At 39.1% G+C, this 19,706-nt stretch overlaps 1 protein-coding gene across 1 annotated transcript; it reads right to left on the bottom strand.

Annotated features, from left to right (window-relative positions):
- Window positions 1-269: 269 nt before the first annotated feature.
- On the bottom strand, window positions 270-19,577 carry LOC114714608 (uncharacterized protein At3g06530-like; the record flags this gene model as incomplete). The annotated part of the gene is made up of 25 exons (XM_028899358.1): window positions 270-647; window positions 1,154-1,315; window positions 1,814-2,060; window positions 2,473-2,876; window positions 2,974-3,648; window positions 4,262-4,477; window positions 10,776-11,100; window positions 11,188-11,255; window positions 11,343-11,438; window positions 12,251-12,433; window positions 12,538-12,742; window positions 12,825-13,018; window positions 13,611-13,700; window positions 13,847-13,951; window positions 14,032-14,097; window positions 14,180-14,353; window positions 14,519-14,594; window positions 15,324-15,486; window positions 15,576-15,657; window positions 15,888-16,021; window positions 16,792-16,948; window positions 17,052-17,201; window positions 17,297-17,391; window positions 17,567-17,744; window positions 19,485-19,577. Coding segments are annotated over 25 exons (4,569 nt in total), but the record flags the coding sequence as incomplete, so codon positions are not given.
- Window positions 19,578-19,706: the final 129 nt, after the last annotated feature.

Raw genomic sequence — 19,706 nt, forward strand, 5'->3', positions numbered from 1 at the left:
AATAATGACTAATTTTACCACTGATACCACTAAAACTGAACAACTCAGTCTTAGCTACCAGATAATCATTAAATTCATGAGTTTAATCTGATTATTAATAAATCAATATGCTTACACTGACCAAACGATGCAAATAATAAAAAGAAACAACTTTCATGATTATATTAAAGGAAATTGTAACAAGCCTAGTTAGTTAGATACCTAATTGTGGCATTAATTTAGTGTTTTAAAAGGCTGGTCTTTTACTAATTATATGCTAGCCTTTTAGCTACCAAGGAGGGAAATATAAAAGCTTTCATTGACAAAAAAGAACATTTCTATTAATATAATCACCTAAATCACAAATTTAATGAGACGTCTCTAACTTCCTCAAAATTTTCTCAGTATCATCGTATTAACTACCTTAATTTACATCATTATAAGTATTGCCTAAGACTTTCCCCACTCATGGACTCCATTTCCTTGAGAATTTCCTGGGCAAGAGATTTAACACAAGGCTCAACATCCTCGAGCAATTCTCCAAGGAAGGGGATTGTTTCAGCCAAGAAAACAAGATACTCTTCTTTCAGATTCTCCACTAGATATTTAACTATTCTCAGGCCCAACATTCTTGCTCGCAGTTTCTCACTCCGTGTCTGCATCAATACCTGCGAAACAAACAAGGCATGATCTCTGAATTAGCTGTTGAAGACTCCGCAGCCATCAAAAGAGATTTAAAAACAAAAGATACATTCTGGCCAGAGTTCAGAATGCAGAAAAAAGGTGATAAAGACCCCCTTTTTTTTTGAGCCAACATAAAGATCATGCATGAAAACTAAAATTTAGATAATACTATATCTGGTCCTCAATATAAAATCTAATTGACTCATTTAAAGAGATTAAAGAAGCTAAATAAATTAATTATATGTTACATTATCTCCCTAAAATATTTATGTGTATTACTAGATTATATATCAGTTTAGAAGTTGAGTAAATTAGTTTGGAGAAAAACAATAAATATGAATACTTTAAAGTAATTTATTTAACTTCCAAATTAGTCAGCTGAATCTTATTTAAGGACTGGAGGTAGTACAACTTTTTACAGCTTACCACTATATGACTGGGAATGCCCAAAAAAAAAATCTCCCTCAGTAGTAAAAATCTAGATATTTACCTCATGATTCAAGGGTTTCCACAAGAGGTCATTTCCAGCGGTGACGGCCATTTGTCCAATGCATACAACCAGTAGGTCATCAACTTCCTGCACACTCGGGGTGTCGTCCAACGAAGCGGGTGGTTCTATGACTAGTTGTGAAACAATGGGTTTCAATAGCATCTGCAACAACCATAATTTAGGTGAAGGAATGTACAAACAAGAACATTATTGAAAGAGGATCAGTCTTTGAATGAACTTCATTCAAGGCAGCAACAGGAACAAGAATAAAGATAATTTGGAAAGTTCAAAAGTACAGAATAGAATCCTAATCACTGGGAATCCCTTGATGAAAAAGGGAATGGAACTAAACAGTGATTTTGTGGATGTAAAATGTCATTTATACCCTACATATTCATAATCATTCAGTGCTCCTCTAATCTGTAAATATCAAAGTTCTCCATTAATTGAATCAAATGAAGTGTTTATCTTCTAGGAAAAGGAAGTTCAAGACAGGCATGTGATGCAGAACTCAGCTCCTGAAGCATTGTGAAGATATGACCGCAAACTAATCAAAACATTTTAAAGAAATAATCCATACTTAAATGTCAGAGATATGTACAATAGTTCATGACAACTAAGATATGGCATAATGGTGGCAGTGTAAAAGAATTGGCTCACCTGAAAGTTTGAAGAGTCAAGAAACTTGGTGGATCCAGTATCATAGAGAAAACATTTGTGTAAACACGACAAGACTAGCTTCCTAAGATGCCAGCTTTTGATAGAAACAATGCTTCCCTTTGTGCTGTCATCATCCTGAGTCTTGGCCTTCTTGTTCTTTCGACTCAGAAGTTTTACATCTCCGGCATTGCCAAGATGGTGAACACAGCTACCAAGCAAGTGTTTGAAATAAGGAACAAACAACGACCTACACACATGGCACAGCAGTGAAGAAATGATGAAGCAAACTTCAATCACGACCTTAAGAAAAATGATCGTGTTTGCTCAAGTTACTTATATAAGCATAATTCAAATGAGCCAAGACTTCTCACTGAAAACAAATTATGGATATAATAATATCATTTTCAGATTAAGTTTGTAGTAACTCAACTGCCAGCCACTATTATTAGATTGTATAATATGCAAGGACCTTTATACACATAACATAAAACTGCTTCACTCTAAATTAAAAAAAAAAGTTTTATTCTTTAAAAAAGTGAAATATTACAAACCCAATAATTCAAGAGAGAATGCCTCAACAAAGTCTCTGGAGATCAAGCAAGCAAGAAAGAAGCACTTTTGAAAAGAATACCAACTGAAATACACAGATATTGACTTACCGATGGCTCTCTGCAAGTTTATTTACCATGCCATAGAAGGATATCGCCCTATCAGTACTACCCACAGATGCAGCTTCACCCACATCAGATTCTGCCCACTCAATACTCTTTATGAATAGAGGTTTAAACATGCTCTCGGTGAGTTTCATAGTCAGAGCAATCATTGCATTGATCACACTTCTTTCTACTGCATCAACATTATGGACAGAAACAGGACTCTGATGACGAATATCAAGGGCAAGCAGGCAAAGGTCAAAAATCTTTCCATGGAAAGCAACAATAGATGGCCTGTCCATGGTACCAACCAAGGTTGCCAACATGTCAAACATAATTTCTAAGCTTTTATCCCCAGCATTAAGAGAAGCAGGGTAAACGTTTAATAACGGTGGCAGGGCAAGTCGAACCTGTATCAAAAATAAAAGCTTTCTAAATAAAAAGAGAACACCAAAATGTTGATTTCATACAAATGTTATACGTTACTATAAAATAACAAAGCCTTACAGGGATTCTCTCCGCAAGGAGCTTGCGAAGTCCACTAGCTCTAGATTGCAACTTTGTGTCCCTTCCAGAAACATATTCAGGATGAAGTACCAGAAGATCTATTATACTTGATAGATAAGGGTTTAGAAATCCACCAAGCTTGTCCACAACTACCTCCAGAGTGATGAGAACAGACAACAAATACAAGTCTTTAGAGACTGGGGAAACAGGCTCCATACTTTGGGGTTTTGTATCTGAATTAGAGAACAGTTCAGAAGAAACCCTCATCATATTTTCCATTAAGTGAGGAAGCTCTGCTAGAGCCTTTGGACCTACAACATTGACCAAGGCAGCAGTTGTTCTAAGGCAACTAGAGGCCACAACCAAGTTGCACCAACTGATGCATCTTGCAATGGATCTAAGGCACAGAACGAAGATTAAATTATTAGAAGGAAAGCTGTTGGCCAAAACTTCTAATGCAGACACTGCTGCCACTTTCATCGATGTACTTGAACCCTCAGCTGGATCATCAAGTACCCGAACAATTTCCAAGCACATCTTATCAAATGACTTTTGATCACTCTCGTTCATATTAAGCCAAGGAAAAGATGGATTGGAACATCGAGTTTTATTTTCTTTACTCTTTGAACTAACAACTTTATGATTTCTTGCAGTCTCACACAAAAGCCCAAGAGCCTGCAACACAAATTATGTAATTATTGAATAACCATTCCTCATCTCACATTGTTCATCATTGCATGAATTACATAAGAAACAGGAAATATATGCTGTGCCTACCCAACTACTTAGGGAAAAACTTCTTAAAGCTACGCAATTATGGGTACACGCATTGAGTGCGATACAATATGATATATTAAACATGATGAAGTTCAAAATTTTAGGCTATGGGCGCAAGAAACATGCATATATAATTATGCATATATTTAAAAAAAAATTAACACACAAAAGAATAACATAAAAATAATTGTTTTAAATATGTATTTCCAAAGCAATAAAGTGATATTAACAACAAAATTAAGTTTTTGAGTTATTTTGAAGCATTTCAAAGGGGGGAAGTCAATATAAGCTCAAAATATATTGCATGCAACATGAGATACAATACATGTATCATATCAGAAATGTAACTGATATTGGTAGCTTCAAAATAGATCGCATGTAACATGAGATACAATACATGTATCATACCAGAAATGTAACTGATATGGGTATATTAACTTTTTTGAAGTATCTATCGTACATGGTCCTAAGGGGTAACATTTTAATGCATCACGCAAGTCTAAGAAATTACCATTTCAGCAACATCCTTATCTTCATGACGAAGCAACTTAATTATGCTGCTAAAGTACGCTGATGGTCTCATGGCCAAGGTTATATTTCTCCCAGCAGCACGCAAAGCTTCTTTCAACTCTTTTCTCAGAAGAACAGGAAACTTCAGTTGTTTCTTTTTTGAAAGTACATGTTGCAAGAGAAAAACAATCTGCTCCATAAGCTCTCCAAGTCCCTTCTGCAATGTCAAAACAGTCTACTTTTGAGGAAATCAATTTTGGCAACAAACAGTACTATTCAACTATAAAAAGCAGCAGCATGAATACACATGTTTAGCTTGGAAAACTATTACAACAAGACTAGAATGAGCATCTCAGCAAGAAGACTATAAGAATAATGAAACAAATTGAATACACAGTCAAATAATGAGCAATTATTATGCTCAAAGTTGAAAATTTGCATCAGCCAAGGATTATGCGAGTCACTTGCCTAAACAATAGCAGACCCTTAAAATATCATCAGGAGACTTATAATATATGCCAACGCATAGGATTGAGAGAACTGTGAGGAGCTTTCTTCAATCTAGGAAGTTGAATTTTGAAGGCCATGTTAGGGTACAACACTTTATGGAATCAGGTATTCCAAAGCACAACTAAGACCATGGCAGAAGTAATGCCAAAAATGCAATACCTCTCATGAGACATGTCAGGAATATGATGGGGCGACATCTAGGCCTCAGCTGGTTTATGTTAGAAAGAAGCCCAAGGGTAATTGAGAGATTATATGTGTAAACGGTTAGAGGAGAGAGACGGGAGAAATATTGTTATAAGAGAGGAAATCTGTTAGGGAGGGGGTATGCATGTTTTCGGTGAGTGATTGGGAGAGGTCTGTGTCTCTCGAATACACAGGAGTCAAGAGTGTGGTTACTCTGCGTTGTAATCATCGCTTTCCTTTAGGTCCATACCCTGAGGGGCGATCTTTTCCTTTCGATCAGCATCAATACAGACTAAGTTCCATCATTCAGGTATCAGAGCCGCTACGATCTAGCGAATGGTGACCCGAATGGAGCAGAAGGTAGAAAACATCGACACACGCGTACTCCAGACAGAGCAAGGCATTGAGCTACTGCGGGGGGACGTGTCGACCCTCAAGTGCGATATGACCACGCTACAATCCTTGATGACTGAGATGCTATCCGAGTTACGTCAAACCAAGCATTCCGGTGAGCCGGGGTCTCGGGTCGAAGAGTCACCAGCATCGAAGGTTACGACAGAAAGTCCACCAACAGAGGAGCACGATGAGACGGAAGCGAAGGATTCACGCAATGATTTTTCCAGCCTACGAAAACTCGATATGCCTCTATTTTCGGGAGAGGACCCGTTGGGTTGGATTTTTAGGATTGAGCGGTACTTCAAACTTAATCGGATTAGCGAAGGCGATAAACTGGACGCTGCAGTACTCTGTTTTGAGAACCGAGCACTGAACTGGTTCCAATGGTGCGAGGTTCGAAGTCCAATCCGTAGCTGGGTTGAGCTCAAACGAGCTCTAGTGTTGCGTTTCCATCCCTCGCAATGTGGGGGAACGTATGAGATGCTGATGGCGCTCCGGCAAAGAGGATCAGTGGCCGAATATATTGAGCGTTTCGAACTCCTGTCAGCTACTTTGGACAAATGCGATGAAGAGGTGTTGATTGCGGCATTTTTAAACGGCTTGCATCCGGATATCAAAGCCGACCTCAGGATGACGACGATGCACTCCATCCGGGAATTCATGGATATGGCGCTACGGATTGAGGAGCGCAATTGGGTCAAATCTTCACTCCACGGATACCGCCCTGACCGAACACCCAAGCTGTGGGACACAGATAAGTGGGCCACGCGTCCTGGCCCAACTCGTTTCCCACCTGATTTATCCAAATCTTCGACCCCTGCCACAACCACTTCCGACGACTCTAAGAGCACACGCGTCTCTGAGAAGATTGACATACCGGTGACTCATGTTACTAAGTCAGTTCCGAAGAAACTCACTGACGCTGAAATCGAGAAGCGGCGTGAGCTTGGCCTCTGTTTTAAGTGTGACGAGAAATTCCGCCCACGACATCAGTGTAAAAAGAAGCAGCTCCAGGTGCTAATATTGGCCGAAGAAGCAGACGAGGATAGTGAGGCCCCGATGACTGAAGTTGCTCCGTCTGTTCCTATTCCTGATGCTCCTTCCGACGAACCGACGACCAATGGCCAACTTATGGCTCTTTCCTTGAACGCATTAGCGGGAGTAACTGGAGGAAAAACCATTAAGCTCAAGGGAACAATATTCGGCCGAACGGTTCTAGTCTTAATCGATTGCGGTGCCACCCACAGCTTCATCCATCATGATTTGGTGAAGGCTCTCGACCTTTCCCTCGACCCTCATCTATCCTTCGTTGTTCAAGTAGGCGATTCACGGCATGTACAGGGCCACGGGATTTGTAGGGACGTGCCCATTGTGATTCAAGGACTCCATATTTCGCAACACCTCTACCCGTTCCAACTGGGGGGCTCTGACATTATTCTCGGGGCCGACTGGCTCGAATCACTTGATGAGGTTTTGGTGAGTTGGAAGCGATCAACTATCAAGATTGATATCGGCGGTGAATGGGTCTGTTTGCGAGGAGATCCGTCTCTACAGAAATCTGAGATGTCATCATCTTCTCTCCTCAAATCCATGCGTTCGACGGATGAAGGGTTCTTAGTTGAGTTTATGGAGCTCAAGGTCACTGATGTTCACGTGACTGAGGTGACCGAAGACATCCAAGGCCTCCTTAGGGAGTTCCCTTCAGTACAAGCATTACCTTCTGGCTTGCCTCCACACCGCTCGGTCGACCACACCATTGAGCTGAAACCAGGGGAGTCTCCGCCCAACATACGGCCTTACCGTTACCCTCACTGCCAGAAATCCGAAATTGAAAAGATGGTATGGGATATGCTACAGACCGGCTTGATACGTCCTAGTAGGAGTTCATTCTCCAGCCCGGTTCTACTAGTCAAAAAGAAAGACGGCAGTTGGCGGTTCTGCATCGACTACAGGGCATTGAATAAAATTACCATCCAAGATAAATTTCCGATTCCTGCAATTGAGGAATTATTAGATGAATTGCATGGGGCTCAGATTTTCTCGAAGCTGGACCTGAAATCGGGGTATCATCAGATACGCATGAAACCTGGTGAAGAGCATAAGACCGCGTTTCGTACCCATGATGGTCATTATGAGTTCATGGTAATGCCTTTTGGGCTCAAGAACGCACCCTCCACTTTCCAGTCGCTCATGAATGACATTTTTCGTCAGTACCTACGAAAATTTATTCTAGTGTTCTTCGATGACATTTTGGTTTATAGTGTAAACAGACAGGAACATCTGCGGCATTTAAGGGCAACGTTGGAGGTCCTACAGCAGCATCACTTAGTCATCAACAGTAAGAAGTGCATCTTCGCTCAATCCCAACTCGAGTACCTCGGCCACATTATTTCACCGGAAGGGGTACAGGCAGATCCTTCCAAAGTACAGAGTATGTTGACTTGGCCGGTCCCACAGACGCTTAAGGACTTACGTGGGTTCTTGGGTCTTACTGGCTATTACTGCCGTTTCGTCAGGAATTATGGCGCACTTGCGTCTCCTCTCACCCGATTGCTTAAGAAGAACGCCTTCCACTGGGATGAATCGGCTCAGTCCGCCTTTGACAATCTCAAGCAAGCTATGTCGTCGACACCTGTCCTGGCCATCCCGGATTTCCAGGTTCCGTTTGTGGTAGAAGCAGATGCGTCCGGCACTGGTTTGGGGGCAGTTCTGATGCAGAACGGGCGCCCCTTGGCATATTGTAGTCATCACCTATCCCCTAAGCACCAGCAGCGATCTGTGTATGAGCGTGAACTCATGGCTATTGTTTTTTCCATCAAAAAATGGCAATATTACTTGCTGGGAAGGCCCTTTATCATTAAAACAGATCAGAAACCATTGAAATATCTTTTGGAACAAAGGGTCCTGGACGGCCAACAGCAACACTGGGTTTCCAAGCTCATGGGGTTTGACTTCCAGATCCATTACAAACCGGGAACCTCTAATTCAGCAGCAGATGGGTTATCTCGAAGAGGGGTTAGTTGTGAATTGCACGCCGTTTCTGTTCTGCAAAATTCTGAGGTTGACTCGTGGGACCAAGAGGTTCAGTCCGACCCTGCTTTGGCATCGATTATTCAGGCTTTGGGCACTGGTCAAACATCGTTGGCTGGTTATACTCTCAACGGTGCTCATTTATTTTTTAAGGGGAGGTTAGTAATACCAAAACAGTCGCCCCGCATTCTTTCACTACTCCAGGATTTCCACGCTTCTCCTATAGGAGGTCACTCCGGTTACTTGCGTACATACAAGCGGCTCGCCTCTCTGTTCCATTGGGAGGGTATGCGTCGCGATGTCCAAAAATTCGTGTCAGCTTGTGATACATGCCTTAAAAATAAACATTTGGCCACCAGTCCCGCCGGGCTACTTCAGCCCCTACCGATTCCTGATGCTGTGTGGACTGACATTTCCATGGACTTTATTGTTGGATTACCCAAGTCTGCTAAATTTGATACTATATTTGTGGTGGTGGACCGATTAACTAAATATGCACATTTTCTCCCTCTCCGTCATCCCTTCTCTGCTTGTGATGTTGCCGCGGTCTTTGTGAAGGAGATAGTGCGCCTACACGGTTTTCCTCGCTCCATTGTCTCTGACCGTGACAAAATTTTTATGAGTCACTTTTGGAAGGAGCTTTTCAGATTGTCGGGTACTACTTTGAGCTTTAGCTCTAGTTACCATCCCCAGAGTGATGGTCAAACCGAGGTGGTGAACCGCAGTGATGAGACTTATTTGCGTTGCTTTTCCAGCTCCCGTCCGACAGATTGGTCCAAATGGCTCTCTTGGGCTGAATTCTGGTTCAATACAAATTTTAACCGTTCCACGGGCATGACGCCTTTCAAGGCTTTGTATGGGCAGGATCCCCCCACCTTGTATCGGTTCCAGGAACCCTCTTCGACGGTGGACGCGGTCGCTGAACACTTGCGCTCCCGTAACGCCATTCTGGTCGAACTCAAAGAAAATCTGGAACGGTCACAGCAGTATATGAAGTTAGCTGCTGACAAGAAACGTCGTGACGTTCATTTTGAGCTGGGTGACAAGGTTTATCTGAAGCTGCAACCGTATCGCCTTCGTTCGCTAGCTCGCCGCCCTAATGAGAAGTTGAGTCCACGGTATTATGGTCCTTTTCCCATTCTGGCCAAAGTTGGAGCAATGGCTTACAAACTCCAGTTACCTTCCGATGCTAAAATTCACTCGGTTTTTCATGTGTCTCAACTACGATTGGCCCCTCCTGCCACTATTGTTCCACAATCCTTGCCTCCTTTTCTTACGTCGGATCTGGAGCTACAAGTCCAACCGGAAGCCATTTTAAAGTCACGCCGCCTGACCGATGGCAGAGTTGAGCTGCTAATTAAATGGTTTCACCTCCCTGAACACGACAGCACGTGGGAAGATTATGACGCCATCCACCTACAGTTCCCTGCTTTCGTCCTTGGGGACAAGGACACACTTGTTGGGGGGGGTAATGATGGGGCGACATCTGGGCCTCAGCTGGTTTATGTTAAAAAGAAGCCCAAGGGTAATTGAGAGATTATATGTGTAAACGGTTAGAGGAGAGAGACGGGAGAAATATTGTTATAAGAGAGGAAATCTGTTAGGGAGGGGGTATGCATGTTTTCGGTGAGTGATTGGGAGAGGTCTGTGTCTCTCGAATACACAGGAGTCAAGAGTGTGGTTACTCTGCGTTGTAATCATCGCTTTCCTTTAGGTCCATACCCTGAGGGGCGATCTTTTCCTTTCGATCAGCATCAATACAGACTAAGTTCCATCAGAATATAGTTCTTTTTAGAAAGCCAATTTCATTCAAGTTGGATGGTAGCAGCTCTTGCCTGTAGTTTTGGGAGATTAACTAACTAGGTGGAAAATATCCCCCAGACAATAATAAGGCGTAATAGACACAGGATTAACATTAATGACAGGTGACAGGATTGCAAACCTCAAAAAACTGTCCCACGATATGTGTGAATTGGAGATACTTTATCTCAGTTTTCTATTCACCACAAGGCTATGGATTTACCATGTAACGATCAGTTTATATTTCTTTCATTGGCATTTTTATCCCTGAGACTTCAAAGCATCTTACATCAATTTATTTAAAAGTGTCTGGCAGGGGGGGGGGTTTTGTGGCACTACGGTGTTCAAAATCCTGGCAGATTTGGTTGGAAAGGAATGCATGTATATAGAAAGGCGCCACCTTGCCAAACCTGTCCTATGCTGTACAATGCAATGGCACTTATAGGATCCACTAGGTAGGATATGAACCTTATAAAGCGTACCCTCTCTGAAATGGAAAGACATTGAATGCCCTTGCTAGTTGCTTATGCCATTAATAAAGTCAGGTACTTGAAGACTTGAGGAGTTCAAAATCATGAAAACATACGGAATTATACCTGAATGATATCTGCATCCTCCCCTGATTCCATTTTGAATAAAAATTCTGGATCTTGCAATTTGTGCAAAGTAAACTGCATTGCAAGAAACAACTCTAGAGGTTCATTTCCCAATTGTTGAAGCAGCATAACTAAAGCAGGAACCCACGTCGGACTTGTGTATTGTTCACATATCTGCACCGCAAGTTTATACTCCCACTCTCTTGTATAAAATGTCAATGTATCCAGAGCCTTGATATTAAGCAAAGTAGTTTGTTCCCTTGAAACTAATGAATGGAAAAGCAGGACAAGCAATGAAGCAAAGCTTTTATCCTCACCCAAAGTTCTGTAAAGTTGGAGCATGGTTACATGTAGCTCGTGAATGGATAAACAAAGTTAATAAAAGTGAAGTATAGCATAAAAAGTACTTTACCTTAACAAGTATAATACAGTTGACAATCTTCTATGCTCAACAACTTCGGGCAACGTATCCATGAAAATCTGTAGGGAGAAAACAATATTAAAATATTGATATGCTTAGAATTGCTTCCATTCATTTGGAACCAACATGTATCAAGGAATAACTACCTTCAGTAATGCTTTAACATCTTCAGTCTTAGACAGCCAACAAGGAACAATGGCAGATATAAGATCCTCAAAAACATGCTTTGAATGACCGTCAATCTACAGATAATAGCCAAATAGTGAGAATACAGATGATATATTGAACTAGACCAGATCATGGCGCAAAACCCACCCAATCCAAACAAACCAAAAAAAATAAAATAAAATCAAATGAAATGAAATGAAAAATAAAAATGATATATGAGCCTGAAGGATCCATATATTGAACAGGCCAAGCATACACTTTTTATAAGATCCAAACCCTAGCCTCACCCATCTGAGTATGTTATCATATAAACATATTTGAAAGCCCTTACTGCATGTCCGCACTGTTCAGTTGTGTCAGTGAAAATACAATGTATTTGAAGAAATAGAATACTGAGAAATCAATCCATCTAAAACGTGTCTTTAAATTTTACTCAATTATTTGCGTATAATTTTAGAAAATGTACGTTGTTTTGATATAATTAGGCAAAACATGTCATCTTTTTTGTCATCCTATTCCGTGATAGTGTCTCTCTCCTTACAATTAAGACCCCCCACTCTCATATTGGCTATAATAAATCTGATATGAAGGTTTTAGTAAAAGGAAAACAAAAAATGGAGGAAAGAATTTTGGCATTGGACAGGCCTTTTCTATCAGGCTCAAACTTCCCCCACCTCAATCAATTCTAATAAAATGTCCTTAATATCAAGTATCGCTTATAATCTGGCTTATAATTTAAAGATATAGAATACCAAAAATTCAATCTATGATTCTCCCGTCCCCTGTATCGCTTATATAATCAATTTTAAAGAGGTAGCCAAAATACAAGCACACTCATCACTGTTACTCCAACTTTCAAAGCTGCTTTAATCATATATTAACAAACCTGTGTGATAGTTGATTCTCCAACAACAGCAACAATATCAAGTATATGCCCAAAAACTTCTTCAGGAAAAGCTTTCGCAACAGCAGAAAGCAGAGAAAATACATGGTTACGGGTGACTACATCCTTCGAAGAATGGGCGCACACTATCAGGACATTGAAGTTAATTTCATTTGTTATATTTTCCTGAGAACAAAAATAGCAAAATAAATTTGAATTAGGCAAAAGCAAGTTCACCAAATAACCTGTAAGATATCTTGAAATTTCAAGCATCTAGAATAAAAATGAACCTTCAACGGAGCAGTGCTACCAAGGGATGTGATTATATCCTCAAGGATTATCAACAAAGTCTGTTGAACATGACATATGGCATTACGGTTGGCCTCACTTAATGAAGGCTGGGTCAAGCCCTTCTCCTGGAAAAGAGCATCATTCAACCACTCCTCAGAAAGAATCCTACTAAGAAGCTTAAATAAGGGGCTTATGAGCATATGCCTGCAGCCATCAAAGTTAATAGTTAGCACAATCAAATATGCTATTTATTTTGTTGATCCAGAAATAGCAATTATCTTCTAACCTCTTCGTTATGTCTTTCTTCAATAATAAAACATCAAGAAGAGAACTAAGGATATAGAAAGATTTCTCCCTTCTAAATATGTTATCCCCTGCATGCACACTTAGTTTCTTTTTCTTCTTGGATTCTGAGATATTTATGCAACTTCCCCTTTCAAGTATGATATCAAGCATGTCGCCAAATGTTGAGAAACTAATCTGCAATTCCAAGAGATAAAACCATTGACCACCAGTTAATCTTTCACTTATTCTCCTACAGAACTTCTATAATTTAGAAGGTGAAATGGATAAGCTGAAGAATTATAACACTACATTAAAAAGGGAACCTAGTACCTAAATATTTATAATATTAACCACATGCTCCCTCAAATCACTGCTGGCTATAGAACAGTTTTAAAAGAAAAAAGTCCCCATTTTCAAATAAACCCACATTAAAAATGTGTACGTTCTTGTAATCATACTTCATAATGCACGCACAAATGAGCATTTCTGTGCATGCAAACCAGGATACCATTGATTCCAATTTACCAAACTGATTATACATCTTATGGCACAGGCATAAAACTTAAGTTCTTAAATTCTGCAAAAATATTGTCCATCAGGAAAAAAACGTCTCTTTGGCAACCACTTGAGTTCATTATTTGAATGTCAGATGCTCCCATAAACTGTTCTGCATCATACTGGCAAGCAACAGCAAAATAGATACAACACACTAACCAACAGATAATAAAAGATGCACTAAATTGAACAGAAGATCCGTAAAATTAAAAAATATGAGAAAGGAACTTACATCTATGCGCAATATGGCCTCTCTGGCAGAACTTTGTACTTCACCATTAGCATTACAGCACAGAAACAGAAGCTCATGAAACAAATGCTCCTGTAAAAAATAAGAAAGTTCATTGTCAGAAATTTAATGCATCAAGCGAGGAGAACAAATGTGATCTGCTTTAACATGGGCCTAAATTGATCAAGTTATTATGAAGGGAATGATATCATTTGGAAAGGAAATGGGTCCCCTGATACCTTTACTTCATTCTTCAATCCCCCATAGAATTGACGACTTAGTTTCCTTAGAATGGTTAAACAGGGCTGTACATAGGCAGGGTGACCAGAACTAGTAGAATCCAACTGGCCAAGACAGCAGCCAGAGCGTGTAAGCACATCAAAGATGACAAAACCACCTAACGTAGAAATACTATATTGCTTACCCGCAAAGCTGTCAATAAATGACCTTCAAAATCATTTCCCCCCGAGGAAGAGGACATAACACAACTCTACCACAATAGTAGAAATTAGTACACTTCAAATCCTATATTGGAAAGATGCCCTCAGCCAAAAACAACTGGATATACTTACTTCAAGTAATAGGCATAGCATTTCAATTTCAATGCTTGACAATTTCTGAGAGAACTCATCTAGCACATTAAAGCACTGATTCCGCCTATGCAAGAGCAAGGACAACAGAGACACAACTTCTTTAACACACACAATGCCCTTTCCAATTCCCTTGAGCAAGGATAAAATCTTCAGCTGCAAGAAGCACCACGGTACAAATATAAACGTCCTTTCTAAGATTATGTGAAAGCAATACGCATGATAGTAAAAAAAATTTTTTGAAGATATGGAAGTTTGATCAAGAACACAAATCTTACATGTAAAAGCAGAGAAGGAAACAGTTTAGAAAAGACAGCAGACCTTGCCATAGTTTGAAAGTTTCAAAGCAGAACCCAAAATGAAGCCAAGAATTTTTTCCCTTGTAGGCTGATCAAATCTGAAAGGAAAAATTCAGGCACAGACGGAAAATGAAAATTAGCAAATTCAACCAATTATTTAACAAAATTAGCAAGTTCGACCAATTATTTGATAAGAAAAAGAAAAATGACCAACAATGCATTATACATTGAATGTAAAGCTGATCAGATCCTATCACCATAGGGAGAAACAAAATAACCCTATCCAACTTGGTCTCCCGCGGTCTCCCGTCAGCCTCCCATTAGACAAATACATAATTATGGTAGCATTATAAAAATACTCTTGATAGAGTACCAAACGAGCGGCTAATCTGTGAACCAGATTTTATTTCATTAATATTTATTTTAGTGGGTTTAGTAGTAGTCTTGGTGGTCAGGTGAAGTGAAGCACAAATTTAGGAGCTAGGGGAGTCTGTTAGGATTATTTACTGAGTCAGATATTTCATTTTAAATATTTTTATTGTTATTTTCCTAAATCATGTGTTAGCCTAAATTTTAAGGAGTCATAGTTATTTTTCTGTTTATAAATATTGAGGGTCAATGCATGTAAATGTCATCTGTATAATCACTATTTGTTTTATGAGTGGAGATTCTCCAAGGCTTTATTAGTTATGAGCTAAAATTCTTACTCATTCTAATGAAGATTTTCCTTCATCTTTATTAATTTGTGAAATTAGATTCTTATCTCACAGTTCAATAAAGATTTTCCTTTCTTATTTCTCTCTTACCGAATCTGCACCATATCATACCTGTTCTCAATATTTTGGGGTACCAAGATGTTGTGACAGGTTGAGCCCAGCATAGATGCAAACATTGAAGGAAGAAATCTCTCATCAGACAATATTAGTGTTTTTTGCTGATCTATCAACCCCAAAAGTTCACCCAGAAAATGGCTCCATGTTGCATTGCTCCCTGTTTTCGCCAGTTAAAAAAAATTAGTAAAATAACAAGGTAACATTTGACATGTAGGGCAGAATCCAATTATTTTGATGGTACAGTACCATTTCTCCTTCCAGAACGTTCAAGATGAGACCATAATACACATAGCCCATCAATGCAGTTCATGGCCGCAATCCTTGTATCCTAAAAAAGACGGACAATGCAAATTAATCGATTTGGCCAATTCCATTTTGTTGCAAGAGAGAAGCACACGGAAAAAGAATAGCACAAGTGGAAGTGTCATAGGCTTCTGAAATTACAATATGGAAGAAAACAATTGTTGATGACCATGTATTTTCAGAATGAAAAACAAAGGAGGGTAGAAAAAGGAAAAGCACCTCAAAATGTTTGGCACTATGGTGGAAAACTCATACCTGGTTATCACTAGCCAATGGAACCAGAACTGAAGGAAACTCAGCTAGAAGTTCAAATTGACATCTTTCTAGTGACAGGCTACAAAGAAATGCAAAGCACCGAAGGCTTTCAACTTGGACTTCAACAGGAACACCTACAGAATGACAAGACCAGCAAAAGATTAACTAGATGAAAAATTTTTCAGGAATACAACCATGACCATATTGGCATTAAAAAAGCCATGACCATATATAACAACCAAGAGAATAAACCCAAACAGAGATTTCACTAAACCAGAAAAACCACCACAAAAAATTAAAGAGAATGAATCTAAATGAGATATTAGCTTTGAATGGGTGTGTATGTAAAGACATTTTAAATACACATGCAAAGGCGTTCTAGAGACATTGATCCACGAACAATCAGTGAAGTTTATATACGTCAAACCATAATGCAAATAAAAATCAGACTCTGCTAAGTCTGTGGAAGGCAGCTTAGACTGATTCCACTTGATGACCAGTTGTCAAACCAAAAAAATATTTGAAACAGGAAAAAAGAAGATAAAAATGAGAAGTTGGAACTGAACAGTGTGACAGCAAATCAAGGCCCAGTAGTAATTCAAAATTTTGGAATCACCAATTTGAACATGCCAAAACAATTCTATTCAAGACCTAATTTTCAACTACAGAAGTTACAGGAATTAGCAATTGTGGAGATACCAATCAGTGATTACTAGTAATTAAAGGCAATCAATTACTCCTCAGGTACAAAAATGGGGAAAAGTCCTAAACGAAAGAAAAGTGAGTTTCATATTCCACAACATTCAAATGAAAGCAATCATGTCAACAAGTCAAAAGGCATCAGTTGGTAGATTACTGTCCAAGCTCATGAAGTATGATTCCAACAGGATCAAGTGAAAAGTACCTTCCTCCGTGAAAAACTTGGATAAGAGGCAGGGAGGTGATATCTTGCATTGAGCCACCAAGTAACGGAGATGTTCATGAAAAGCATGCTTGAATTTTGAGGCAGCAAAACATACAAACAGATCCTTAGTCCAGCTGACCCACTTATCGTTATCATCCTGTCTCATAGGCATGGTTACAATTAAGTAAACACACAGAAAATTCAGCGGAGAACTCTCCAGTCTCCCCCACAGGCAAAAAATGAAATAAGGAACTACAAACCCGTAAAATGTCAGACGGCATTGCTAACATCAGTGCAGCAACCAACTTCCAAAATATGCAAACAATAAGTTTTGCATTCAGAGATTTGAGATCAGTATCCAAGAACTTTAGAATTGAACTGCAGTCCCAGTCCAGAATTTCAGAATTGAACTGTAAATTAAACACCAACCAACCCAAAAAACAAATTAGTATTTATGTCCGATAACCACTTAGATAAATACACTAAAATCATAAATTCATTCTACCTCTTCCAACATAAAATCGCCTGCAGACACTAATGATTCCCACTCAGCCTTTAACATAGGAAATACATTTTCAAAAATTGCAGGAAAGTCATCACCTAAGCCAAAAACGAAAAAAAAGTCCATATTCAGCATCTATAAATCATTCAATTAACTTCTCATGTTATATTGTTATTTGCTTAATCTTAACACTCCTTATTGACAAGCAGTGAATGTTTCAGAAAAATTGGAAACTATAAAGTAGCGCATAGAAAAAGTGAGGGAGAAACTCACTGCTTGGTTTTAACACTAGAGCCTGAAATAACATCAAAAAGAAGAGCGTCTTCGACAATTCCAAATCACTGCAGTTTTCAACAAACCAAGTAATATGGTCTTCAGGGTAGATCCTGAAATTCTCAGCCATGATGTTGATGGTCTTCAGGTTAATCGAAGATAAACTTCCAGAAATAGTCTGCAATTACATCTTCATAGTCAGTAATGTGAAAGGAAACTCATTTCAAACAACAGAAACATAATCACGTTGATCAACAATTCTGAAATCAAATAACAATTCCAAATAAAATACCAGAAAGGCCTTGTGCTAAAACTCATCCATCTAGCACATTTTTCCTATTATAAATCATTTATCATGAAAATAGTGATATTTATGCTCCTGAGTAACATTGGCGTGGGTATTTTTTCTAGAAGAGTGGTATTAGTTGAATCCTGTCAGATTTTACTAGCCGATGGCCTACTTTGCAATCAAAAACACAATTCTATTATAAGAGGAAATCCAACAAACCACATAGGCAGTACAGAAGTAAATCACATTTAAGATCTGATGATTAGGTTCAAGATTCAGATGCTTCTTCTTCACCATAAATAAATACTTTCCAACTTAGCTCAAAATGTTCAGACCACTACACCTCTGCTAGATTAAATCACTCACAACTACGAGAAGGCACTTACTAAATCCTCCAAAAGGATTCGAAATAACAATTACTACTGGAAATGCATTTGGCCACAATTTCATTTTATTCTGATGGTTTCATCATGGCAGAATCTTATATAGTCATGATTCATTTTAATTTCCTCTGATAAGTGTCAGCCAGGGGCAACAAGAATGATGTCCAACAGCAAGCTCCCTCCAAGCCTATGCCTCAAATTTATCAAGAGGATAAATCACCACAAAGAATTTATTAAGAGGATAAATCACGACAAAAGCGCAAGGTAACTGGCTACTTTTCAAGTCTATATAGCTCCTGTTAAAATGTTTTGGCAAGGACAAGAAAAACAACACAGTATCAATAAGGAAAATGTGAAAGAGAAAAATTCTGACATTTATGGAAAGAAAACACCTTTACCGATGCAATTCCCCCAATTTATCTACATGCAAGCGAAGATTGGAACTATTAGTAATCTGTTGTGTATTTAATGATTTCTTTACAAGTAAATGTGCATGATTATGAGTCTTGTTCCGATACTAGAGACAGGATCTCACAAATCACAATAAATTTACTGGCTCTTTAGTTCACCTGGACTAATACGAGAAATGACAGTTTGACAGTTGCCAAGATCCATTAGGAGAAAGACCAAAAATGGTTTTCATAGAATTTCTAACATATTAAGGGCAATTTCATCTCCCAAGCTAAAATTGTTTGCTGAAAGTCAGAATAGTTTTGTCATGATCTCTTCTAACATGACAATCACCCACTGAAATCTTTTGGGATCCTGACGGTAATAAAGCACAGGTGTGCTATACCAAAACCTACAATGTTCATATAATTGGCAAAGATCATATTATTGACCAGTTCATAAAGGTTCTGGAACCATGTCATGGACCAGTTCAACTCCCAAGCCTAAAATCTTAGACGACCAGAAATGGTTTTAATATATCTCGAACACATTCATATACAAAGCCCACAGGACTTGACGCTTAGACACAGAAAGAAACCTAGCATGGGTTGTGCACAATTAATTATGCGGGATCAAACTCTTGACCCCTTGGTCAAAAGAAGCTTTAATACCATTATGACACAACTATTTCTACTCCAAAAGCTTGGGTTGGTAGATGAAAATCCATCATCAATTTTATTATAATCCTCAACATCATACTTGCCATTTTCACCAAAGGTTTACACTTCATATAAGATAAACACGTCAAAGAAAAAGAAAAATAATGAAAACTGCATCACCCATGAATAACTTGTACCAATTCTCCATCAGGTGCAACAGCAAGAGTCTGATAAAGGGGCCAGTTTATTTCATTAACCAGTCTCATAGCCTTCAAATTCAAGCTTTGGGTCTGTGCAATGCAAGGAAACTGATTAATGTGATGATGAACCAGACAAGGAAGAATCTCAAAGCTTAAACTTGGGCAAACACCAGGTTGGCAGAAAGCTATTAAATCTGAAATCAAGTCCAAGTCAAAAAA

Source organism: Neltuma alba, unplaced genomic scaffold (genome assembly GCF_004799145.2).
Source record: "Neltuma alba isolate B1F8T4 unplaced genomic scaffold, ASM479914v2 tig00001965_pilon, whole genome shotgun sequence".
Taxonomy (NCBI): domain Eukaryota; kingdom Viridiplantae; phylum Streptophyta; class Magnoliopsida; order Fabales; family Fabaceae; genus Neltuma; species Neltuma alba.